The 27,326-nt window shown below is 38.1% G+C and overlaps 1 protein-coding gene across 2 annotated transcripts; it reads right to left on the reverse strand.

The window, feature by feature from the left end:
- Positions 1 to 1,790: 1,790 nt before the first annotated feature.
- LOC308189934 (desmocollin-1-like) lies at positions 1,791 to 26,307 on the reverse strand. Of its 2 annotated transcripts, XM_080580591.1 has the most exons (17): positions 26,048 to 26,307; positions 23,723 to 23,807; positions 20,748 to 20,950; positions 20,169 to 20,294; positions 18,806 to 18,961; positions 17,741 to 17,885; positions 16,486 to 16,652; positions 14,728 to 14,862; positions 13,592 to 13,777; positions 11,956 to 12,215; positions 11,615 to 11,757; positions 9,342 to 9,557; positions 7,715 to 7,942; positions 7,158 to 7,279; positions 5,638 to 5,877; positions 4,964 to 5,009; positions 4,742 to 4,879 (listed from the first exon to the last, which is right to left on the reverse strand). In XM_080580591.1, exons 1-16 carry the CDS (start codon positions 26,084 to 26,086, stop codon positions 4,974 to 4,976), a joined length of 2,487 nt encoding a protein of 828 aa, XP_080436717.1. In that variant the 5' UTR covers positions 26,087 to 26,307; the 3' UTR covers positions 4,742 to 4,879; positions 4,964 to 4,973. The 2 variants fall into 2 exon arrangements, with proteins under 2 accessions (XP_080436716.1, XP_080436717.1); XM_080580590.1 differs by lacking the exon at positions 4,964 to 5,009 and having other exon boundaries at positions 1,791 to 4,879; positions 26,048 to 26,304.
- Positions 26,308 to 27,326: the final 1,019 nt, after the last annotated feature.

A 27,326-nucleotide genomic window follows, 5' to 3' on the forward strand; every position in this document is an offset into this window, starting at 1 on the left:
TTGAATCCTGTGAAGGTGATGGAGCACCTAATCCTGGAAACCATCTCCAGACACACAAAGAACAAGTTACCAGAAGCAGCCAGTATAGATTCACCAAGGGGAATTCATGCTTGACCAACTTGATGAGCTTCTACTATTAAATGATTGGCTTGGTAGAAGAGGGGACAGCAGCGGATATTGTCTGTGTTGTCTTTGGTAAGACTTTTGATACCATCTCCCTTAAGACCCTCAAGGAGAAGCTGATGATGCTGATGAAGTATGGACTGGATGAGCAGATATTGAGGTGGATTGAAAACTGGCTGAACTACTGGGTCCAGAGGCCAATGTTCAGTGGTTCAAAGTCTAGTTGAAGGCCAGTAACTAGCAGTGTACCCCAGGGATCAATACTGTGTCCAGTCCTGTTCAGCATCTTCAGTAAAGATCTGGATGATGGGTCAGAGCATACCATTAGCAAGTTTGCTGATGACACAAAACTGGAAGGAGTGAGTGGTGCATGAGAAAGTTGTGCTGCCAGTGAGAGGGGCCTGGAGAGACTGGAGAAATGGGTTGAGAGGAACCTCATAAAGCTTATTAAGGAGAAGTGCAGAATCCTGTGAGAGTGAAACAGTACCAGGCACCACTACGCACTGGGGTCCAACCAGCTAGAAATCAACTTTGCAGAAAAATAGCTGGGTGTTCTGGTGGACACCAATTTGAACATGAGACAGCAATGTGTCCTTTCCACAAAGAAGGTTCATAGTATGCTGAGCAGCATTAGAAGATTGCTAACAGATTGAGGGAGGTGATCATTCCATTCTACTCAGCACTAGTGAGGTGGTGCATGTGGTGCCAGGTCCACTTCCAGGCTCCCCATTACAGCAGATACATGGGCATCTTGGAGAGTCCAACACAGGGTCACAGACATGACGAAGGGACTGGAGCACCTTTCCTGTGAGGAAAGGCCGAGAGAGCTGGGACTGTTTAGCCTGAAAAGTTTTGGGGGGATCTTACTAGTAGATATAAATACCTGAAGGGAGTGTGCAAAGAAGTCAAGCTCTTTGACACACAAGTCAAACTCTTTGACACACAAGTGGTGTTCAGTAAGAAAGACAGGAGGCAATGGCCCCAACTGAAACACCAGAGGGTTCCTCTGAACATCAGGAGACACGCTTTTGTGGCAAGAGTGATCGACTAGCACCTGTGACCTACTAGCACAGGTTACTCAGGGATTTTGTGGAGTCTCCATCACTGCAGATACTCAAAAGCCATCTGGACATGGTCCTGGGCAAGCAGCTCTAAGTGGTCCTGTTTGAGCAGGAAGAATTGGACCAGGTAACCTCCAGAGGCCCCTTCCAACCTATACCATTCTGTGAATAGACCCCTTCCCCTGAATCCAGGTAACAAAAGCTGATAGTCCACTGTTCTTACAAGACCTACAATAGAATACCCTATACCTTTACAACTGCTGAACATTAAAGTATGGGTTATCTGCTGCCATTACAGTTCCTGAAGAGGTTTTGAAAACAGGCACTGTGTATTTTTGCAATTCATCAGTGAGATGACAAGACTAACACTTCGTGGTTTTCAGATCTTGAATTCACCCTGTGTTCTGTGATTTTATAAGCATTAAGAAAGCCACACAAAACAACTGGACAGCTGAAATTCACCACTACTCATGCTGCAAGGACAAATACTCCTAGTGTTACAGTAGTATAACATCATAAAAACACATGAAAATTTAAAAATCCAATCTTCTGGAGAAATCTGCATGTTTATCTTGTACATGAACTAGTTTATGAAGAAATGAACAGTTTTTGTAGAAGTTCCTTTTATTTTGCAAAAAAAATTATTAATCACTGTTGTACAAAATATTCCTAGAACATGATGTTAAGATATTGTTTACACAACTACATGGTTTGGATGTGATCTAGTTGAAGAGAACAAATTTTCACAATTTTTAAGGTGATTCAAGACAACAAACAGTGAATTATACAAATGAAATATTTCAAAATGTAAGTTTTATACAAATGTTATTTGGTACTTAGTATTTATAAACTGTAATGCTTTATGCCAAGTTTCCATTCACAGGATTAGAAGATAACACGGAAAATAGTATTTTTACAGCTCGCTTTTTAAAGCATCTCAATTACCTTTCTACTCTTAGTTTTACAAAAATAGATAGTTAATTTTTAAGACAGACAAACAAGTGGGTTATTCCAACTTTGTGCTTTGTTTAAAAATGGACAAAAAATGAATATAACTAATTATTCTTGTTGAAATGTAAAAGAAAAAAAATATATCGAATGTAAATTCGAGTAGAAAACATTATTTTGCTTTCAATAAATTACTGCAACTCCAGAGCTGGAAAGCTGGCAACCATCTACTTAAAATAGCCCATTAAAGCTCAAATAAATGTAGTCTATTCCTTTCAAATAGCACTACTAGTATATTTTATAAGGAAAGAAAACATATTTCTAGAGGTTTCTCTATACCACCCCCCAAGTAATTTTCAAAAGGAGTGCATTTCTGTTATTTATCTCAGGTCCTTCTGAATTACAGGATGTTTATAACTAAAAAAATAATAATAATAAAAAGGGGGGAAAAAGGATATTAACATTACCTTAAAAAGTGTATAGCCAATAACTGAAGATACAAGACAAGAAAGAATTAAGGAAATCAGTAGGGGACAGATCTTCACCCGGAATGAATCAGCACAGCTTCACTGACATCAGCAAGGCCATCCTGACTTGCACCAGCCACAGGTCTGCCTAAACGTACAGCAAAACTCATTTATGTTAGTGAGAAAGAAGAAGAGTGTCCATAAAAAGCGTTAACGTTTTTTTCATAATGTAAGTTCATAACACCTTGTTTCTCATCTAAAATTTTGCTCTTGGTGACCATCACTCTTACCACTCGCTGGCAGTGAATGTAGTTCATTTCCAGTTTCAAATAATAGACTAAAATACATTTAACGTTAATAACCATAGCTAATTCTTACCATAAATAGTCTGAAGCTCATTTACAGTGTAAGGAAGAAGGTTTTAATATCTTATAACTTTAACTTTTTATACTGTTATGGGTTTTCACTGACCATAATCTGGAATGAACTTCAATCACTGGAAGTCAACAACAGCTGTGCACTGGACTTGAGGGTAGCGTGACTCTTTGTTGCTACAAAATAATTTCTTTTACAAAGAATAAGCTACAGTACATTTTTAAGAGTATCTCCCAAAGGCTCACGTTTACAAAGCAAATCCTAAAAGCAGAAATACAGATACAGAAATAAGTGATTGCACAAGTTTGTCTTTCTCATAGGCAGGAAGACGTTCTTCTAAGGCACAAGAGAATTCCCAGAGTACAGAGGATAGAGTACTTAACCAGGAGTGCAAATATTAAAAACATACAAAACGGGGGAAGCAGAGGCTGAATTCCAGAAATAGCTTATGACAATACTCAGGTCACACTACTGTCATTTGCAATATATATTACAGAGTTTTGTATATATATATAGTGTATATGTATGCTTGATCTAGTAAAACAACAAATGGGATTCAGATAATTTCTGCCAGAGATCTGTGAAAATGCATACCTCTACAACCACCACATAACAGGCTTTAAACAGACATTTTATCCTGGTGCTATTTTTGTGTCTCAAATAGAGCTATCTTTGAAACATGCTATTATGCAGTACATGCTCAATCCATTTGGGCTGTATCTTCTGTCAGTTCTATTTATGGAAAGAAAGTCTCATGACATCCACAGCTAAAAGAAGTAAAAAAGGTAGTGGTAGCTATGCTGGACAAAACTCTTGGCAATGTTCATTTCTATAATGATGCCATGTTAAAACTCACAAGAAACTGAGGTACAAACTTATGTCAAGTAAACATGAGATTTGTCTTGTATTCATTTAAAGTACAATAGTTACCCCTGTTTCCTGATTTTTTTCATCTCTCATTTCCTTATAAGAAAAATATATACTCGCATACAATGCTGATATCCTATGTGTTGATGCCATAAATCCCTTAGGATAGCAAGTTTGATGGGTAGCAACCCATTAGGAGAAAAATATATTTTTGAATATTATTTTACATATATACAATATATATATATATTTAATTTTCAATCAAAATATAAAATTTTCTAATGTAGTCATTGGTATTTTTTATGTGAAAAATGAGAAGTATCTCATATACATTTCATTCATATATGCTGAAAATTAACAAGGTATTTGATATCCACCAGTAATATTTTTGGTTTTATTTCTACAGAATTAAAAGAAAACAAAGGAACAGTGAGTGAAAAAAGCTTTCCTTCTCCAAAGCCAAATACAATAAAATTTTGAAGCTGAATCAATCATTAACAGCACTAAGTTTTGCATTTTAAGCAATCACAGAGAATAGGAAATGTAATCTAAAAAGAAACTAGCATTACTATATGAACATAGTCTAAAGAAAAAACGGTTTGAATCCCTTACTTTTGATGGAACGTGTCTAGTAGAGACTAAAAAAATCTGCTATACATTTAATGTAAGAGTTACTTACACTCTCACCACTCTAAATTAGTTTTGATAAACCCCTCCCCCAGAAAACAAGCAGTGGAAGAATCTGTTGCATTCAATTCCAAAATACCCAGTGTCACAAAAGTAGGACAGCCACTTATTTACAGTGTGGTGTTTTTTTTTTCAGCACTGTGAAAGGCACATTTATCTTTTAACACATGTTTCTGCTAATGTCCTAAACTTAGGTTCCAGCTGATCTAAGAAGTCAAGTGCCTCTTCTTCATGCTGATCACTGCAGCAGCCTACAGAACCAGCCAAGGATCCTTTTCCTTCATAGTTATATGTAAGGAGATAATCTTCAGAATGCTTCTGTTCTTCATCCTGTCTGCATAGGTGCACCTTCTGCATAGGAAGAGAACGCACCTTATTATTTTCTTAAATTGTTATCCTAAACATATTGCATAAAAATAATTTCTTTTGATTTACCTTTCATTGATTAATTTTTAATCAGAGTGTGTCCTCTAATGGATTCCTATATACAAAAAATGCACATGATTGGTCTATATCAGTAAGACTATAAAATATAAATATTTAATAAAGAAATAATTTCTACTAATCACATATGTAACAACAATAGAGGAAGAACCTGTTTAAATAACCTGTCAAACAACTAAAATCCACTCAAAATTGAACGACTGACTTACATGTAACCAGCTAGGCAAGTAGAGTTTCTGATCTCCAAAGCATGGAGTAACTATATTTCTAATGCTGTACATACATTCCTACACCATTGCTAAGATAAATATCAGGTCTTAAATTAGTACAGAGCAAGCAGTTAGAATAAAAGCAAACTAAACTCACAAAAGCTTGAGTAAGGTTAATATTATTAATGAAAGTAAATACTCTAATGTAAAATAGCATACTGTTTATAGTTTAAGCCAAGAGAAAGTCATTTATGCTTATGTCTCAAAATATTTAAAGGATGACTTTTTGAAAGTCATATTCCAAAATGGGAGGCAGAGAATCAAAAGAAAAAAAGGAAAAAGAAAAAAAAAAAAAGGCAAAAAAACACCTTTCTAGCCCAAACACATCTTCCTTGAGAAGTCTGCATACATTTATCATAACCTACACTGCAGGAAACTTAGAGTCAGAATACTTACTTCACCTAAACGAGGATGTGTGAAATTATGCCATTCTGAGTAAGAGTATCTACATGTGTCCATCACAGGCTGTCCTCCTCCTCCTTCTTTGACTGATCCCAGAGTCTGATGTCCACCTCCCCTGACTGATTCCAGGGTATGACCTCTTCCTTTTACCATTTCAAATGTTTGTTGATCTCCTGTTTTTATTCCACATCCTACTTGATCAGCTGTATTTTGTAGAGGAATTATATTGTGATCCTAAAAAAAATAAAGTAAAATAAAATAAAATAAAAACAGTAATAGTGGAGAAACCTTTAATTTGTTTTTATTTCTATTGCATTTGTAAAATTCAGCAATTGGGAACTGTCAATACTGAAAACTCAAGTTTTCAGTCTTGCACAGTGACATTTTGAACGAAAAGCCATCCTTAGCACTTCATACATAAAAATCAATGGGTGGTCTTTGGAGAGGGATATTAGGACAAGTGGAAAACAATAATCTGCAATTAGATATGATACGAGATCCAACAACTGAATCTTTATCCTGACGAAAGATGCACTATAATCCATATACGTTAGTTTCTCAAAATATCACATAAAATAATGCTTGGTTTCCAAAGTTAACAACCTGTGACCCATTAAACCAGATATATAGTCATATTCATAAATTTCATTCTATTTTATTCTATGTTAAATCTGCATACCAGATGAAAAATGGAAAAACTAGTACGGGATCATATAAATTAAAGATTATGCATCAATTTATAATGGCACTACATTTTATGCTTCATAGGCAATAACAAATACGACATTTGTCACAATTAGTATAGTTTGTCTTGGTTTCTAATGTAAGTAAGCTAAATATTTTTAAAGTAACCTTTTTCTGAGGAGGCAAAAGTCAAGGGGTGAGGGAAAGAGAAGGGAAACAGTATGAAGAGGTAAGTCCTTGTATAAGAATGCAGACCTGGGCCCGACTATGTTCATGACAGACTGAATCTTGAAATAGTTTAGTCACCAAAAGCAAGAACATATTTTGTGAACATGGACTGTTCAATACTTTTGCCACTGACTCAAAAATCAACTACACTTGGGTTCATTTTTTACGGAAAAAGTATAAATTGTACTTGTGACACCTAAAGTAATTATTGGCTAAATTAAAAATTTTTTCTCCAAGGAACAGCAACAATGTTTTGCTATAAGCACATATTCAACGTGGGCTAAAGAGTAAACTTCCATCTAATCTCATTGTTGAAAATTACAAGACCGATTAAAATATTCACCTGAAACTTCCAACCAATCAGTTAAAGTCTGGAAGAATTATTAACAGCTGAGAAGAGGCTCCTGGAATAACAGCCACAGGATATCTTTAAATATATATGGTACAAACGATCACCTAAAGTAAGAGCTTTCAAAGTCTTGTAAAATAGCAAAGCACATCAATGATTCCTGCGTTCATTGCATATTTCCTTTACTAAATCACTTATTTGCAAATGCAGAATCTTCATTATATTACTACATTGAAGTAAACAGACAACTTACCATCACCTCTTCTCCTGGAGCTTCCGTATTTGAAATGATTAAGTTGTGATTGGCACAATCGTCAGTCACATGCCTGCGCATTACCCCAGAGCCACAACAACCACAGATTGTAATCAGGATTACTGGAGAGGAAATAAGGGATGAAGATACTCTGAACTTTACCTCAAAATGGTATCTAATTTTGTTTGAAAATTAATTTTCTTATATTAGTCTTTTTAAATGCTTAAGCATGAAGTATCTTTAAAAAAGATAACCCACAACACTTCACTCAAGAGGGTGGTGAGGCACTGAATGGGCTCTCGGAGAAGCTGTGGATGCCCCATCCCTGGAGGTGTTCAAAGCCAGGTTGGATGGGGCCCTGGGCAGCCCACCACCCAATGCCACCCAGCAGGTGGCATCCCGGCCCATGGCAGAGGGTTAGAACTAGGTGATCGTTAAGGTCCTTTCCAACCCAAGCCATTCTATGATTATATGAATCAAGTTTGAGTTGGGCATTCTCAGCTAATTGTAAAAATGAAGTGTTTTGCACTCAACGTTAAAATAAAAAGTATACTTACACAGCAAGAGTAGTGATCCTAAGATCATAGCAAGGATGGCCCATACACCAAGAGTAACACTGCTGGAGGCATAAGACATCCTTTCACATTCGCTTGGAATAACACAGTTACAGTAGTTAACTGTTATTTGGGTGACTCCTTGCTTTCCTGATTTATCAGACACGGTTACAGGAATAGTGTATATTCCAAATGGAATATCACCCCTTGGTGAAAGATACACAGACTTCTCTGTAAAAAAGACAAAAACAAATATACCGTTAACAATGCCTGAAACTCCATTTACATTTACTAATAAAGACTGTCAATGACGTTTATTAGAAGCACTTCCAGTAGTGTGATTGGAAAAATTAATCCAAACCTCAATGCATATCCCCTTCCATTCTTTAGCTCTGTTGCTATATCCAATGGGAATAACTATATTCAGTGGGAAGTGAAATCCATTTAGTGTGCTGCTCTGCTTAGTAAAATACCTGGTCACTGGTCATTGTTAAAGGGGAAAATATATCATTTGTAAAAATACATACATCAATGATTATCTTGTACATAATGGTTATTTTATGTTGAGGTGCATGAAACTGTATGTCCCTTTTAATTTCTTTTTTTTGTTGTTTTTAAATTTGCCTAGTATAAACCTTGAAACTCTCAGATGTCTTCAGTCTCAGACTTTGCTGTCTTTTGCCTTTCACTAGTGCATGTTTGTCTAGACACTTCAGAATCAGATCCTTTTCAGGCTAATTACCTACACATGACAACTTGGTAGCAAACATATATGCTGCTCTTGATACAGCACCCACCAGGAAACCACCACCAGCTATAACTTTTTGTATCAGCAAATTTTAGAGAACAGGTACTTCTTTTCTAGCAAATCCTTTATCTACTTCTATGAAAATATTTAAAATTAACATAAGTATATAAAGAGAGGTAGTAATGTTTGGAGGTTGTTGTGGTGGTTTTTTTTGTTGTTTTGTTGTTTTTTTTTTTTATCCATCTCTGTTTCACCTAAAATGTGCTGGCTGTCAGCAGTAGTTAAAAAAGAAAAACCTGGCTCTAATCAATTTGAGGTAAAGTTTCAGTTTTCCAGTCCTTCACCGTAACAGCAGCCTCAAAAAAGTTGTACTTTTATTTGGAGTATTGGCTATTTCATTGTTAAATTCTGTACAAATTATGAAATTATGAACGTATACTTTCTACTCCAGAGGTGTTGATCCAATTTAATACACTGATTTTTGTTCTCACACACAATCTTTTTACATCACAATTTCAGACAGCAGCTGATTTCTGACCCAAGTAAACTGAGGACAAATTCTTGTTTATGCTACAAGAGGCAGAATATAGTAGCCATCTCCTTGCCTCTGTGATGCCAACAGTACCACCCTGCTAACTTTTGCAAACCCAGGACAGCTAAGACCTCTTCTCTTCAGTGTTTTCCCTTTATTCATGTTATACTTTTGATCTCCCATACAGCAAATGAAACTGAGGGACTGTTATAGATGATCAAGTCTACCTCATCAGCTCTACTGACCAGTTTCCAATGTGTATTTATCAAGGTATCTCACAGTCCACCCAAGGCAGCTGTCCCACAGCTGCCTCTGGCAACCTACAGCTAACTGAGGAGGAAGTCTCATACCATTGTGTCGTGTTATCTTCCATGAGGAAGCCAAGTTACGGTCAGTCACGCGATACACAAAAGGCATACTGTAAGAAGAAATATCACCATCCTCTGCAGTGAGGCAGATAGGTTTTCTGTCTCTGCACATTATATAATCAGTTTTAAGTATTCGCGGGAAATTCCTGTTGCAAGGCTGGATGACAACTTGCAGAGTTCCAGTGCCTGTTTTGCCATCTATAAAATAAAAGAGAATTAAATGGTAAAAATAGTCAAACATTCATTCATCTCTTTATTTCTAGTCCCAATTTTCATGAATATCATCAACTGTAATATCCAGGTTGAGAATTCAGGTGGAAAGAAGCTATTGGTTTAGCCAAAAGCAGATAGGAACTTCTCATAGGTTTCTTTTGGCTGCTTCTGCAGAGTTCTTATATTTGCTTAGGAAGGAACTCATCTTTTCAGGCGACAGGGAAGAAAGTGCTGCAGTCTGTTTCCTCCTATTCATGTGCTGTCCTCAAGTAAGACTGCAACAATGAGTAAAGGAAGGAAAAGAAACAGAAAAGACAAAGCAGGTAGAAGAAAGTCTGCAGCTGCAGGTTCATGAAGTGCGTGCTTTTATGCAGTTCAGGATCCCATACAGAAACTCCTTGACTTGCTTTGAAAATCATTTACTCTCAGCAGTATGATCTGGTCATAGTTAAATGCACCAATGTGTATTGGTACAAAGAGAAGAAAGAGCTATACAGAAGAAAAAGGTTCCAAAGCTCCACATTTTGTGTATATGGACAGAACATATTTTATTGTTCTTACATATCTATGTGGGTACACAAACTGTCTAACAGGAGGATGAGAGGACAAGGAGCCTAAAAATCTGGGGTCAAGGAGGCTAAGCCAAACTGAGAGTCAACAGCAGAAAGATAAAGACTCCAGCATTTTTACTCCTGGAAGGAGAAAATACATTACACTTTCCCTAGAGCATACTTCCCCTTCCCCTGGGAAGGCAAACACTTTGGGATACAGTGTACTTTTTTCTGTCCTCTTCCTTCTGTCACCATGCAGTAGCAGGATTCAGCCATGAAACACACTACAACATCAAAGCCTACATGTAAGAACTGAATGGGCTCTCCCTCCTAATTTGACTTTTTCCAATATAGGAATGGTCAATGCTAGTATATACATTACAGTGAAATTACATCAAAACAGCTTTTTAAAACTGTCTCTAGAAATGCCTAATTGCAGACGCTTATATCACACTTATTTTAGATACAAGAGATGTTCTAAACAATTCAATTGTTGTAATATACATGTAATTTTTATATCCAAGCTTTGGACAGAGTTGTATTATTCAACTGTAAAGCTACTTCAAGGTCTGCTCTTTATTCCAAGTGCTCTAAATTTATTCCAAAAATTTAGTCAGGAAATAAAAGGAATACAATCCTGCTTTAGCACAGAAGGGCTAAAAATAAATCCTGCCATTGGACTTACAAAGGCAATCTATTTTTTTTTTTTGATCATATTTTAAAATTAAAAGCATGATAATCTATTTGCTACATTTTTTGCATTTAGATGTGAAAAGTGTATTTAGTCATCTTGACTACGTGATATTGAGGAATACAGGGAAACCATGTCTTTCCCTGCAATAAGCACATATACCTAAATTGATCAGAAAGAATAAACACTCAGTTTAAGTCAGGACCAAAATCTGTTTCAGAATAAGAACCTGAGTGTGCAATTCCTCCTTATAATGAGAGTAATTTGTAAGAGCTCTGTACCTCAGCAATACATAATGTGAACACTATTACAGAACATAGACCTACTGAGGATAAGTGCACAGTAACACATATCAGTGAATACAGCTATTCTTACAGGTTCTTTCAACTTAAAGGTTTCCAGAAACAAGACACCAAAAAGAGGAGAAAACAGTCAGAGTTTCAAGGACAACTTATTTTTGAAAAATTCTCTCTATTTTCTCTGTTGTCAACTTCATGGCTGTTACATGACATCACTTAAAACAAAAATTTAGTCAGGAAATAAAAGGAATACAATCCTGTTACTGCAACCCTGCTTTAAATGGGAGCAGATAACTTTTGAAAATACTGAGAATTCGCCCTGTTTTCTTATATGCATGCCCTGCTGTATAATATTCCTTAAGCATTTGATAGTCATCCCAAAGGCAAGACAATGCACTGGATGCACCTCTGGCCTGAACCAGTATAGTTGCCCCTAAGTTAAAATTGCACATAAATATCTTTCATAGACTACATATAAAGGTGACAACATTTAGTACTCACTTCTGTCTATTGCGAGGACTGTGATATTGCATTGACCTCGTTTCATTTCTCCTAGATCTCGGTCCAAGGCTCTAATGGTTCTGACTTCACCTGATTTTTCATCTATGTTGATCCAATTACACTGTCCAGGTGCTATCTTGTAGCTGTTAAGAGTATTTTTTTGTGTTTAGGTAAGGATCTCAAATACGTACTCATGCATATATTTATGCCTATATACACATACACACATAGATACAGGTATTTATGTTCACACACACACACACACACAGCATCAACATTCCCCTTTCTTGTATCCCTCCATGCTTTACTCCAAATAAACTAGAGATAACATTGTTTCATACCAGATGCCTTCACTATTTCCAGTTTCTGGATCTTCTGCTAGGTATTTCCCAATACTTGTCCCAACCTCATCACATTCACTAGCGTCCATGCGGAAGAAACAGGGTTTAAACACCGGCCCCTCATCCACGTCTAAGACATTCACTATGACAGTGCTGGTGCTCTGGACAACTTGTTGTGAATGTGGTGCCAGCATGTAGGGTGCCTCATTGTTGACTGCAATCACAAGGATCCTTTGCTTGGCGCCTTCATAGTCCAGACCCTGAAACACAGGTTTTTGTGTGTGTGTGTTTTTTCCCTCTTTCAAGCTAATACAAAGTTGGGCATTGTTTTCACAGAACAGTTATTAAATGGGTAAAACTGTATGACATTTGTTTACAAAACACAACAGCTTCCGGAACATCCAGCTTGAGACACAGTAAAGAGATAAGATTTAAACAAGCAAAGAAACCCCAAAATGTTAAGTTCTAAATCAGTCAAAGAAAAGGACCAGAGGAACTATCCCTAATAAGGTAAGCAGCATCACTAGATATTTTCAGATTAATACTCTGCTAGTGAATCACAAATAGAATTGACATAAAAATTAAATGTGGCCTGAGACTTTTTCCTCCCATACCTAACTGACCATTATTTTAGGCTATGAATATCTTCCTTCCAGCACAAGTCAATCACTCTTCTTGTTAGCACCTACATTTATTTCCTAGTAAGAGTTCACCCACTTCAAATGTGTCTTAACTTGTGGGGCTGATCAGTCTGTATCTACACATGCAATTCTCCAGACACCTTCTCAAAGGACATCTTATGCCAGTAAAGCTATTTATATCCTGCAATTACAATACTCTCTGGTCTACTGCAGAGTTACACTAAATACATGAAATTTCAACTGGATTAGTATACCACGGACATAGCTTAGCCTTCTGACTTACATCCTCAAATGTTAATATTAATTTTCTCTGCTCCTTAGAAGTTACCTGCTATTGCACAGTTTTAGCAGATAACGAACAAGAGGCACTAAAAGACAAAAGGATGTGCCGGAGTCCAGGTAGAGTGGTCCTTCTGTCTCACACCTGCAAAGTACCAGGTATAAGAGTAACTTCTTACATGTACATGGACTCCCTTGCAACCCAGAAAAGCACACCTAAACTCACTATCTAAACTCATTCAAAATAAAGCCTGGATAGTTTTAAGACAAGGTAATAAGTTTAATCAACTCCCAGAAAGAACAAGGCTGGAGGAGGTGCTCATCACTCTCCTCTTCGGCCATGCTCCCACTTCTGTTAAAATCCCAGCTGTGAAGCATTCTTCAGTTACATCCCTAAGTATCAACAATTCAAACTGTGGAATCAGGAAAAAGCACCAAGCTCTGCTGGATGATAAAGCAAATGGAGACTCTTGAATTCTGAACACACAAAGGAGGAGTAGTCTGGAAGATGAGCTATGCAAATTCTGTCAGTTATGCATTACACATGAGCCTCATTTGCAGTGTGTTACTCTGCTTAGAAATAGAGTTCAGAATAGGAATAAAGTATGATGTGCTTGATAGAGATTTTTTTGAATAAAAACTAGGTCTAGGTTATTGGTTTTAAAAGTAACACCTGAAGACACAAATTTTGCTCTAGCAGTCCCATTTTCACTTACCTTAACAACACACAGTATTCCTTCATTTGTGTTTCTGTCTGTTGTAATTTCAAAGGAGCGATCGTCATTTCCTCTTATGATTTCATACACAGCTGTGGAGCCAGGCGCACCAAGTTCATCCAGATCAACAACAGAAACTCTCAGTATTTCTACATTCACTCTGTTTTCCTCCACTTGTGTTTCGTACTTGGAAGTATCAAAAGAACAAAAAAATCAACCTAAATCAGAAAATGCTGTTCTACAATTCAAGGGTGAAGACAACTGTACTTAAACCCTGATTGAAACAGGAACCCTGTCCAGGCAGCAAAGCTCCCTTTTACTTCCCAGCAATCAATGACATAATGAAGTCTGGAATTCTCCTTCCAGGAACGGTAAATTAGCACAGCTCCCTTATTTAACATCAGCTGCAGATGCTAATTTGCATACAATGTCATCAAGGCACAGCATTAAAAAGAGGCCATGGGTTATGGTTCATACCAGTGTCCCACAGCACTTTAGCTGTATATATGCTTATTGAGATATAATCTGTCCTAAAAAGGGAAATTTTAAAGGCCCTTGTTTCCGTGAAAAAAAAAAAAAAAGAAAAAAAAAGATAGAGCCAGCATTTTTAAGTTAAAATGTGAACAAAGGGAAGATAATTTAGATGGCTGCAGTAAACAAATACATAAGGCTGATTTATAGCTACTGGTGAAGAAGTGGTTTAAATACTACTCATGTATAGAAGAAGAATAACAAAGAAATTCTCAGTGAAATCCTTGCATCTACTTCACTGACACTAACAACACACAACTAGCCAAAAGCTGGTCAAAGATAACTGGCTCATGGAAATGCTTCAGAGTGAATCTGTCCCCACCCTAAAAATGGTTACATTACAGGATTTCTGAGATAACGTATTGCAGAAGTGAATGAATTAATAACGTTCGTTTTCTCCCAATAAGGCCATTGACTCACAACAACTAATATAGCAATAAGTCTAACTACCAAATAACACAACAACCATGTTCACAAAGGTCTATGTTGGTATGAACTGTCTTGGGGCACTAGGCATCATACTTGATGGCGCGCCCTTGGGAATATTAGAAAGGTGGTATGTTTTTATCTATTTTACTCTTTACAGACAATTTATGAAAACTTACTTGTATCTGTTTAAAAGTTGGTGCATTGTCATTTGTATCTTCAATTTTAATGATAGCTGTTCCTGTAGTGCACAAACCAAAAGGTTGACCTCCCATATCTCTCACTTCAATTAATAAAGTGTATGTGGACACCAGCTGAAAAGAATACAAGCATACAGAAGTTTTAACACACTTTTTTTTTTTTAATCAGTTGCACACATCAATAAATGTTTTATTCCTGTTCCCCAACTCTGCTCCAAACTCATCACTGTCCCCTACAAAATATGACAGTTTGCTTTGGAGCTATTTTCGTTTACTTCCAAAAGGAAAAAGAGTAAAATATATTTCAGTGGCTAAGTAGCACTGAGTTCGGCATCTGTCAGTAATTTGTAAGCTATACCCAGTATCAAAGCTCCCCACAATGGCCACAGACACCTTTGTTTTCCAGTATCTGATGTTTTGGAAGACACAGATGATGTGCTTTGATCCCCTAATCCATCCTCACAATCCCTCTCCCCCTCACCCTCCCCATTGGAGTGGCAGTTTTCTTTTGGATTTCCAGCTGATAAAGTGCTTCAGTCCATGGCTACTTTTTATTAAGCTTCATTTCTCACCCTGTTATTTCAATGAACGTTCCTGCAATCAGCCTTTGTTTGGGATATATGATGTAGAAAGAGGGTGCCCTCAGCAGTTCCTACAGAACCATCAATAAGTAGCCCACTCAAATCAGTGACTGGAATGGCAACAGCAGAATGCTTTTTCTTAGCCTTACAAATACCTGAACAACCTAGGGAAGCTGGAGCTGGGCACAAAAGAGGGAGCTTGAAAATGAAGAGAGTAAACCCAGTTCTGAATAACTGCATTAGGTTGCATTAGGTTTCCTGGGTGGAGAAAAGAAAGCTCCTGTTCCACTTCATAAGTTTCTCTTTAAAAGACAGGTAGTGGACTCATTTTTCAAGCTTTTCTTCCCTCAGTGGTCTCTGTGACCCTAGTAGTCGTGGTGATACTCAGTCACTGCATTTTTCTCTTGCTGAAGAAGCTTAGTGATGTACCTCTGAGCATACAATTTTGCTGCTCACCACTAGGGCGTATTTTCAGCCATTAAGTGACTAAGTGTTCCAGAATGCAATTATTTTTATCCTAAAAAATATGTGCCTGCAGCCATTTTCTAGTATGTCTTATCCAAGAAATATTGTTTTGAATTACACATGCCTGTCAGTTTTTCTAATGTAAACACTCTCACATGACCTTTTATCCAAAAAACATTGAACATGTTAAAAAGTAAAATCTCCTCGATCTTCTTACTTGAAAGATATCCGATAACAATAAATGGTTTGTGCATAAGTTTTGAGAAACACTGTATTATTGTTCAGGTTTTATATATTGGAGATATTTCTGCTGAGTGCAGAATGACTGACTACTTCCAGTAAAGTTGGTTCATCTTCCCTGTAAAGAATCAGGGAACACCTCAAGTAGATCTTGACTGGGAGGAAACAGCGGCCATGGGATTCATGAACAGAGAAAGAGTAGGAATCCAGAGAAAACTGTTTGGTGTCAAACAGGAGTAGCAGGCAGTCTCCCTGCCAAGTTTAGCTAGAGTATGGTAGACCATGCAGAAACATTTTGGACAAACTCTGTTGTAAGCTTTGGAAGCTCCTCAGAGAGAGAAATACAAGTGGTAACAAATGTTTTGTCTGATGATTCCCATGACAGGAATTCAGTTAGGAAGTTATCTGTGTGCACTAGATCACAGCTAAATAAGCTTCAAGGAAAGATCACCTCTCTATCCAGCTGTGGCGATAACACACTAATGACACCCGTTTCACCATGTAAAGAAAATGCTGGGATTATTGGTGGGTTTTGTGACACAATGCGGTATCTCAACAGAGTATGCAGAGTTAAAGGCTCATCTCTGTCTTCTGCAGTCACCGTTCCAACGATTACACCTGTAAATACAACATAGCAATTTTAAATTCCAGAAAAATCTATAAATAGGCAACAATTATTTGAACAGATATTTCTGTTTAAATAATATCACAATTGTCAAATGAACAGAAAGAATAATCAAGAGAAATATTAGAAGTCTTGATTTCAGCTAGAGTTTCTGCCAATGACTTCTAACTGAACATCCCAAATACAGATGAAAAGGAGCTGCCAGGGAAAATGAGGAGGAACTTCAGTGATCTCTGACACAGCCCATATTGTAGCACCGCCCCTTGGGGCTTGCTGCTGTCCTGCATCCCCAGCCTGAGTGGTTCTAGACTTCACTTTGAAACCATAACTCACCCAGTCGAAAGTGGAGGAGCTCAGAGAACGAAACGCAACTGGTGCTTCGGGGGTGAATGTGAAGGCAGTTTGCCACCTTGTCTGTGAAGCAAATTAGACCCCCCTTCACTCTGCACCCCTAGTCTAAGAGATGGTAAGGAATGGCAAACCACTGTTTTTCCATTACTTGTTCTCTATACCCCACCTGTCTCTCCACTCTTCTCCTCTGTTACACTGACGTGAACTCAGCAACAGGCAAATCCCTACCTGTCCATGGGTATGGGCAGAAACAAGCCTTTCATGTGTTATCTTGCCTTCCCTAACCAGGAAACGTCCTACCTTAATTCAACACCTTGGACACACACTGTAGGCTTAATCAAAAGTGTTTTAGACCTTAGAATACTGCCAACTTAGTTTTCAGGAAACTTACCTGTTAAGAACTGCTGTTTTGTGCTTTGCGATCTAAACATTTAATGCAGATAAGTGATTCTGGATAAAATGAAATGTTTTGAATTTCTTAAACTGCTTTAAGAACACCGAATCATCTCAGTTTTAAAACATTTGTTTTACACATTATTTTTCACTATTACTGAGATGACATTCTGAAATTCCTAATTGTTAAGAAATCTTGGGCTGCCCTTTGAAAACTCAGCCTTTGATGTAAAGAAACACTACTCAGGAAATCCCACTGAAAAATGTCAGGATCACATCGATACTTAACTGAGCTGAGTAACAGTAAATGTGTTCACCAGTTTGAAACAATTCTTACCAGGCTTGGAGTTCTCAGGAACACAAAACTCAAAAACTTCCTGTGTAAAATATGGAGCATTATCATTGTCATCCTCTATCCTGATTGTATGCACAAGTGGTACCTCTGGTGAATAACCATCTGGAGTACTTGCAAAGCAAATGATCTGTAAGACAGAAATTCAGTAGTTCACTTCATACTTGAGCACCATGTGGTATTATTATACTTTCAGTTCGGTGGAGGAGTCAACAAAATGAAATACAGAGTGTCAAGCACACAATTCTCAAGACGAGACTTTTCACCCACATGGAAGGAGAAGTGACCGCTATCTAATGACAGCTACACAAAAACTGTGAGTGCTTCCCAATCTTTCCCCTTACTAGAAGTATTTGAATCACTTTCCTTTTTTCTGTCAACTTTGTCAAACATCTTTCCCAAGTCTCCCGAACACAATTTTTTGAGGTGTCTATGAAACAACATCAGCGTTACCAAAAATTTAGATGCAATTACTACTATTTAGAATAAAATCAAGAATAGTAATAAAACTATCTGGCTGTTATAACATAATTTGATGAAATTAAATAACAGGTATTGCAAGTTACCTCGCTATTCAGGAGCTGTTTATTTTTATTATCTGCCTTCTTACACTTCTCAGCCAGTAGAGAGAGCAGTGTACCTTGTTAACAAAATACAAAGATTGAGCAGCTTGAGAAAAACAGGCTCGAAAAATATAGCTGGCTGGAGTTTGTCATGATCGGTTTCTTATGCAGACCTTTCCGACCCTCCCTGAAAAACTCTGGGATAACTTCAAATTCTTCCTAGAAGTGATGTAAATTCAGTAGCTCACTGCCATTACTGTTGTAATTAGAGTTTAAGCAGTGAAAAACAAAATTCCTCTCAAGATCTACATGACCAGGTATTTCTTTGTCACTGGTTTCATCTCTCGAAGACCAGAGATACTACTCTAAACAGACAGCTGACTATAGATCTTGTCTGCTTCCTTTCTCCCTTGTAACCCAACTCTCAAATGTGTGCATGACAGAAATAAAAAAAATATATTATACTTAACACAATTTAGGCCTGTACCTGGAAGCTTGGATACTGTTCACGGTCTACTGCACGAGTAGCAAAGATATTTCCAGTTTCTCTTTCTATGTAAAACAAACCCTTTGGATCTTGATCAATTCCTGGTCCACTTGCAGAATAATAAATGGTGTAGTTCTGAGCCGTGTCTGACTGGACCTACAAAGAATGAATTTTTAAGCCCAAAGGAAAGCGTCAGCATCATTCTCATATATTCTTCCGCCTTTTCATGATCACACATAGCAGAAGCATGAACTCTTCAAAAACAAAAATAAAACTCAATTTACTTCTACTTCTTTACCATCTTAAGATTCACAGAATAGGAGAACAGCTCACCTTGTGACTGCATTCCTTTATAATGTGGGTGCATGAGAAGGGATAATTAATTCAAACTTAGAAATTGTTTAGCATTATTGAACAACTAAATAAACGAGAGTGTGCATAGAAAAGTTTAATTTTAAAATTTACTCTCTCTAGAATACTGCATGCACAAGGTACATTCAGATACAGACTGCTTCTTACTTTGTTCAAAAGATTTTGGTTTCAGTGCACTCACTGAGAATATGGCTTGTAATTACTGAAGAAAAAGCAAGGGAGAAATAAAGAAAAAGAAAACAACCTATAGCACAGTCCAGAGACATGCCAATTCAGATAGCCTCTTTGCATCTCATTACAGGCACTAAGGAGGTAACATCAGCAGTTATCTACTTATAAACAACCCCCTCCCCAAATACTTTCCTTACCTACCAAATGCCAGAAGTTAGGAAGATAAGATTAGTAGAATGATTGCTCTGTACAGACTATGTTATTACACTTGTCTCTACACATCTGCTACCAGCCACTCTGTAATCTAGTGAAGGCTAGATGCATCCATGATAACTGTAGTTCTTGCATTTCTCTTCCACGCCTACTTGTTTTCTTACTGTAAGAACTTTTCCTAATAACATAGGCCATACTAAGTCTTCAATTTTACAGGTATACACCACAAACACCTAAAAGGATATAGACAAGTAGGTAAAATTTTACCCCCCACGTCTATGCAATCTTTTTCTAAGCAATGTTTTGGGATATTTTTTTCTTTAAATTACACACTTCATTGACCTCCATGCAGAATAGCTCTCTTCTCATAGTATGCCTCCTCCTTGTTACAACTTTTACAGGTTTCCAGTTCATCCCAACTATTATGGTCATAAGTTATTTAACGTATGAGATCAGAAGATACATAATGAACAGAACAAGATGGGTATAATAGCAAGACTGGCATCAGTGGAGAACACAAGAGAGCTCACTTTCATTCTTCATATATCATGAAAGTCACATAGAAAAGTAGCTTGTGCCATAAAATTAGGATCCATATAAAATATACCTGCTGAATTTGTAGTGGGAAAGGTCCAAGGGAGTTCTCCATCATAACAGATGGAATAGGGCCCCATCTTCTTTTGGTTCGCTTGAGAACTGTATCTCTAGCCTGCCTGGTCTTCTGTGCCTGGGTCTAGAAGATAAAGATATATGAATATACTCTTAACTGTGTACATTTTTGATCAACTATTGTCCTTGCTTTTTCCATCTCCCCACCATTTTTCCCACTGACCATTTGTTTTTCCAAGATCTTCATTCCCGATTATACTTCCTATAGCATTCTAAGAGGGTTTTCATTCATTGTAGTAATTTGCATAAATAAAATCTGCTTGGATGCCTCATATATGGCTTTTAAAATTCTTGACATTCCTGATTAAGCTCCTTGCTAGCATCTCCCATTTCAGAATGGAAGTCTGCTGATTTAACGCACACTGTAATCACAACTGCTACAAAAAAAAAAAAAAAAAACACTACAGAAAAGTACTCTGCCTGAATTCTAACAATTCATCTAGAGCTACCCAATGTCAAACTGTATTCTGTAAAACTGCACCCAAATAAGGAAGGTACCTTGGAATTAGAGGCCCACCTTTTTTTCATCTGTCACCAAATTGACTTGTATTTTCTTTTCTACATGTTCTTGAATATCTTTAAGTACTATGGTAAAAGTTCTTTCCTCATCAGACAAAGAAACAGCAGATGTGGTATATACAGAGCCATCTTCCAGAACTTTAAAGTTCCCATCACTGGAACTGATAAGTTCTGCAGACTGAAGACACTCATTCAAATTAACTGTAAGAAAAAAAGATGTAAACAATAAATGAAACAATAACATACCTCTCGAAGTGAAAAATCATTCACTAATTAAAACTTAAAATGATATTTATTGGCATTTGGAGTTTTTTAGAATCAGTCATTTGATAAGTAAGCTCCTCAAATATAGATTCTCGTACCCAATTATGCACTCAGACTTGACCGAGTTTACTTGAATTTCCACTACTGTGTTCATAAAAGTATCTCCTAAAGGACATGGATGCTTCATGCCTATCTTTCAAAAAAGACTCTATTCCACTAGTGAAATTATTGAAGCATCAGAGACAAACTTATAAGTTTAAATGCAATAAGCACTGCAGACACGCTCATTATTGGATCAGTAGGCATTATCTTGTGCTCCATGGCCCACAAAATCAGTGAATATGATTAATTAATGCAAATTCCCAATGGAGCTATTACTTCTTGGAAGCTTTGCCCTCAGGAGGAAAGCACTGACTGGTTTTATGTGATTTAGAAGTCCTGGGAGGACAAAGGCCTTTAAATTATGAGGCAGACTGATCAGAGAGATACAGACTAACTCTAGAACAAATGATTGACATTTTTTAAATATATACATGACAGAGTCCCACAGGGTTGACAGGAAGTACCAAGTAAGGTCAATTTACATGCTTCCTCTTTTTTTTTTTCCCCCTAAGTATTTTTACTGTATTTGGTATAAACTTGTGGCTTAAATAAATTTTAATACACTTCGCTCTTTACTCAAATTGGTTCATCAGTGAGTAATTCTTCACTACAGTTGGGGGAAAAAAAAGGCAAAATCAGGATAATCATAATGAACTGCAACAGCACCATCACACTAAGAAAGAATTATTTGACACCCTGAAAAAGATGCAGGCCAGAGGTCCAAACTCTACACAAATCACCCTTGCAGAGTACATGGAGGTGTTAGCGTCATGTTTTCAAAGTCAAATATCCTTTTTCTTGTCTTAATAAATTCCAAAATGCTGTGTGTGTGTACAAAATCAAAAGGCTTTAAAATAAAGAGAACTATGTACTAGCATGCTTCAATACTTTTTTAATGGTATCATAGTATACTGGGTCTTGCTACGAAAAAAATAAAAAATAAAAAAAAATGGCTACTAAAGCCAAGTGCAAAATTCCAGATTAGATTCAAAATTTTGCCCCACGTATGCAGATGATATCTTTAATAAAAGAAATTTAATTTATCTTCCAACAATGTAAAGACTGATAGGAAGTATAATTTTAAATATGGCTTTTTTTCTTCCTCCCTCTTCTTAAGCCCTTCTTTTAACTGCACAATTAAACATTTAATAGACTTCCTATAGTATTGCAGTGACTCCTCACCTTTGCCAATCTGTGAACAAAAAAAATTAGTACTGCACAGAATTATAACCTCCTCACTTTAAGGTGCATATTATAGCACTGCTGCATATTAGAACACTGTATTTCCAAAAATACCAGAATGGAGATCTCGTTTGCGATCATTATGTGAGTCAACATTATGCTCAGTATGTCACAGCTTTGTGGGATCTTTTTCTTTACAGTCTCTCGTCCATATCACGTAAGTCAGAAATATATAAAACCTCTTAACAACAAGGAAAATCATGACTCATTTCGTTGTCATGCTGTGATCCCTGATATCAATGCAAAATGTATTACCCTTTCTCAATACATGTTTAAGGAATGCCACCCAAGCTACACAGCCTTCGTTAAATGTTTGGAAAGTTTAAGTTCAGTGTTATGCAATTTCTTTCATGGCACTGTAATAACAAGAAGTTTTACTTTAAATAAATGAAAATTGATTTATATAAACAGAGAAGTATTGAGAATGCACAAAAACTTAAACAGCTGTAACCTTTCACTGTAAAGTTTAACAGGAAGGTCAATGAGCTTTCAATTTTAGAGTTAGATTTTCTGAGCACTGGTATTATGAATAATTACAAATCTCCTGGCTTTGTTCATTCTGTAGAAATTTGGGGAATGCACCTCTGCTGCCCTGGGACTGACACAGGGTACCTCTGAAGCCTCAAATTCAGTCTCAGGCAGCACAGGAGATAGCAGCTCCCACACCCTGCCTTTAAAAGCTGCTTTTCAAAGACAGGAAAAAAAGGAGATGGGGTGTTTTTTGGTCTCCCCTTTGCCTCTCTATCAACCTAACTGAGACAGGTCAGCTTAAAGTGAGACAGACACCCAGCCAGCCAGGAGCACTCTCCCAGCCGGGTGTGCATGCAGGATGCCTTTCCAGCTCGTCTCCTCATGTGTCCTGAGCACCCCAGCACAGCCGAGAAGTCACAGACGTATTTCACACTGGTCACACAGCAGCAGCTTCTGGGTGCTTTGGTTGTGTGGGTTGTTTTATTTTTTCCTTTCCCATTATCCAAATGACTTATTGACTTCTTCGTATGACTCCGTGGTTTATAGGTATGCTTTGGAATATTAAGCCACATATTTAAATACTAAGCCTTAGAACTCCGAACTTTGAGAACATTAAACTCTGTCATTCTAGTTTTAAAGCACATACTGAAAGCTGACGATAGCTGTTTACGCAAAAGTCAAATGGATGCAAAGAGTCAGTGTTCAAATCCGTAACAAATACAGGGCGTATCCTTCTTAAAAAAGGCTGATCCAGCTATTTAACTGGCTGTCCAGTCATCCATTCATTCCATTAAAATAAGAAAAAAAAAAAAAAAGGTCTCCTCTACTGTGAACAGCATCTCCAGAAAAGGTACAATGCTTTATTGTTATGATGGGCATCCTGCAGTTTCTCACCTCTGCCAACTAACGTGCCAGCCTCTAATGCAGAAGGAACAAGAAAAATGACTTTCTTGCAAGCATCACAGCACAAACTCAATACCTAGAAAACAAATAATGCAGTTAGGAAAAAGAAATAATTACATGATATTTTGAATAATAGCTACTGTTACTGAAGCTGTCTTTGTTTTGTTTGTTGTTGTTCTGTTGTTGTTTGTTTTTATAATTATTTTTTTTGAAAGAGTAGCTAGTCAAAAGATCCAGAAAACACCCTTCAGCCAAAAAGACAGGTACTGTGCAACACAATGTGTGGTTTTTTCTAAAATCACAGCAGCACTGACATCAGCAGTGAGACTTTGACTTTTCTTAGACAAGATGTCGCCTACACTACTACTTTCCTGTAAACATGAAGTACAGCTCCACAGTATGCTTCCTCCAATAGCACTCCTGGTCAATTTAGGTTCAAAGCCCCCGAGCGTTAAGGTTCAACCCATCTAATTCAATCTGGTAAAACCTTGGCGATGCCTAACATTAAAGGGACAAGTGTCTTATTAAAACCACATGACAACACTTGCACTTACATATCGCTTTGCATCTTCAAAGTACATTCTCAACTGGTTAAATCTAGCTTCAGCAATTAGATATGACATAAATAAAACGTTGTGCATGACAGCAGTCCACTCCCATAAAACCAGTTACAAAACGAGGTCCTTCTCAAAATTCAAATGATGCATTAACCAGATAACCAGAACTTCTTATAAGAATCATAGAGGTACAAAGATACTACTCAGCACACACTAATTTAGTCCTGACCTCAGATTCCGTGTGTGTGGATGTATATCTTCTGTCTAGTTTTTATCCATATGTTTAAAATTTTAATCCAAAAATCACACAACCAATTCAACAAAGAAACAGAGAATGTGAATAAATGTATTCATCCTTTTAAGTACATTTATTCTTTCAGGATGAAAGTCTAGCAAAAAGGAAAGTCAACTTTATTTTGCACATCTCCTTAGGATTAAAGGTATAAAGAAGTAAATAGCTAATGGAAATTCTAAAAATGACTTATTAACTTATTTAAATTAACTTATATATTAACTTATTTAAATAAAATACTTTAAAATTTTTAAAGGCATTATCAATCTTTATAAAAACTAAGATCAGCTAAAAATTGAGTTGAAATGTGGAGTGTAATGATTGCATTAAAGCAATTTAAATGCTGTGTCTGTATAATAAAAGCAGTTCATACTGTTTCTTACATATATACGCACAGATAAAAACATGTATACACAAAACACTTTAAACATCCTTGCTTATGTCTTAAAAGGCATTTTCCTTATTGAAAGATACTTAATAAAACCTTCTCTCCTGATAGTTACTGTATAAATTTATAAACTATTGAAGTCATACAACTTTGCTGCATTGTTCTAAGATATTTTCTGAATCAGTAGCATGTAATTCTGAATCAGTAATACCAAGCTAACCTGATGTCAGTATGAGGAGCTACTGGAGTTAAACAAACTTAAGAAATAGGTATTTGTGAATATCAAGACATAAGGAGGTGCAAGGTAAAAATAAGTTTTTGTCCATTCACTTTATATGAAGACGACACCTTAGGTTTTTTTTTTTTAGGTTTGGGTGTGTGCAGGCTTTTTTTCCCCTACTTGACAGTGGAATTTCGTCTTCTTTTTAATTAGATGAATTAATAAACTCATTTGGGATTCTCTGGGTTTTATTATGAATATCTTAGCAAAGGCAAGAACGCATAGCGCATCTGGAATAGTACCACTCTCATTAAAATGTACATATCTAATGACGCAAAAATAATGAAATCAGTGATTCAATGCTACTGATTTTTTTTTTTTCCTGAGCTCAAAGTACCATCTGCCTTCTTTCTAAGAACGCGGTGATAATAAAGGGGAAGGGGGCAAGAAACCAACGACAAATTACTTCCACTCATCCATAAAATAAAGACCGTAATAAAAATGAAATAAAAATTAACTCCGCCACTCTCTGCCCGACAACAGCCTCTCGGCAGCCGATTCCTGCGCACCAACCCCCGCAGAGCAGGGGGAAGGCAGGCAGGGGAAAGCGCTGGCTTCCTCCAGCCCGCAGCCAGCCCCGGTGGGGCGCTGGGGGTCCCGGGGGAGGGTACGCACGAACCAAACCGGGCCGTGCTCGGCTTTCCCCCCCACGAACCGGCGACACCAGCGCCTGCCACCGGAGCCCGGTCCCCAGCGCTCCCCTCTTCCGACGGGACCCCCAGCCCCATCTCAACCCCGCAAGGGGGCTTTCGGAGCCGGAGCCATCGCAAAGCCCCGTGCCAGCCCCTAACCCACTCACCAGGAGGCCGAGGACGAGGCGGGGGGCGGCGGGGGCCATGCTGCGCTGCGCTGCGCTGCGCGGCGGGGCGAGGAGTGCGCGGCGGCGGCGGTGTGTCTGCGCGGAAAGCCGTCTCCCTCGGTCCCCTCCCGTCTGCCAGAGGAGCCGGCCGGTGGGGAGGGTGGGACCGCGCGCGGCAGCGGCGACTTTAATTACCTTTTTTTTTTTTTATCCCTCCCTCCCTCTCTTTGGGTAATGCCCGTCCCGGGCACGGCGCTGGGACACCCCGCCCGGCCCCGCCCGCCTACCTGCGCGGCGTTACGCGGTCTTGTCCGCGCCCCTTCCCTTCCCTTCCCTTCCCTTCCCTTCCCTTCCCTTCCCTTCCCTGCCTTTCTTCCCTCCGCGCTCGGCCTCGCCTGGCCGCGGAGCAGCGCGGAGACGCGCCCCGGGGAGGCTCAGCCCCGCGCGGGGGGACGCGCAAGTTGCGCACAGGTTGCGCGCACGCGGCTTCCTGCAGGGCGGCCCGAGGATGGTTAATTTTTTTCCTTTCCAGACGGATTTGGCTTTCTGCTCTCTCTCTCTCTCCCTCTCTTTTTTCTTTTTCTTTTTTTTTTTTGGTCTCTTTCAAACCACATGCGCTCACCTGTTGCAGGCGTCTTTTCCGAGCGGCAGTTTCAGAGAATCACGGAATGGCCGAGGTCGGAAGGGACCTCTGAAGATCACCTAGCCCAGCCCCCCTGCTGAGCAGGATCACCTATTTTCACCACTTTTTTCACTAGTTTCAGATGAGTGAAAGAAATTTGGTTGCACACTGCTCTCCAAGCAGTATGGATTTGAAGACTTGTCAGCCTGAGCAGGAAGTTGTGTTTCGTTTTATTTATTTATTTATTTATTTATTTTAATTACCAGTAATAAAGCACTTCAAGAAGGTGGATCAATAGAAATGTATGAATACTTTTTTACATTCAAATGCACAATTGAGAAGCAAAAAAATCCATAAAATCTTTATGCAGCCTTTGCACCTTACAGTTTGTCACTAATTCAAGCTAAATAAGGGGGATCAATGACCTGATAGAGTCAGGAAGTGTAAGAGACCACTGATAATGTAGGTGGCAAGAAGGTATAGAGGGACATAACCATCAGGGGGTTGCAGTGGGACACTTGTACAGCTGCCTGGGCATGAGAAGTGCTGGAGTGGCTGAAACAGTGGCATTGTTCCCCTTTAGTCGTGTGGGTAATCCATAGGGTACATGCCTATGTATTGGTTACAAACAAGTGTATCCCACTGGCACACAGGGAA

This window comes from Anser brachyrhynchus, assembly GCF_964034855.1.
Source record: "Anser brachyrhynchus genome assembly, chromosome: 2".
NCBI classification, from domain to species: domain Eukaryota; kingdom Metazoa; phylum Chordata; class Aves; order Anseriformes; family Anatidae; genus Anser; species Anser brachyrhynchus.

Bases quoted from the DNA above. Each gene is read 5' to 3' on its own strand.
- LOC308189934 (XM_080580590.1), bottom strand. From the start codon at position 26,086: ATGGCCCCCGCCGCCCCCCGCCTCGTCCTCGGCCTCCTG. The intron at 11,758-11,955 runs GTATGAAACAAT...TACTCTTAACAG, and splicing joins GGAAATAGTGAAGGCATCTG to CTACAAGATAGCACCTGGAC. The intron at 4,880-5,637 runs GTAAGTATTCTG...CTTCCTATGCAG, and splicing joins CACATCCTCGTTTAGGTGAA to AAGGTGCACCTATGCAGACA.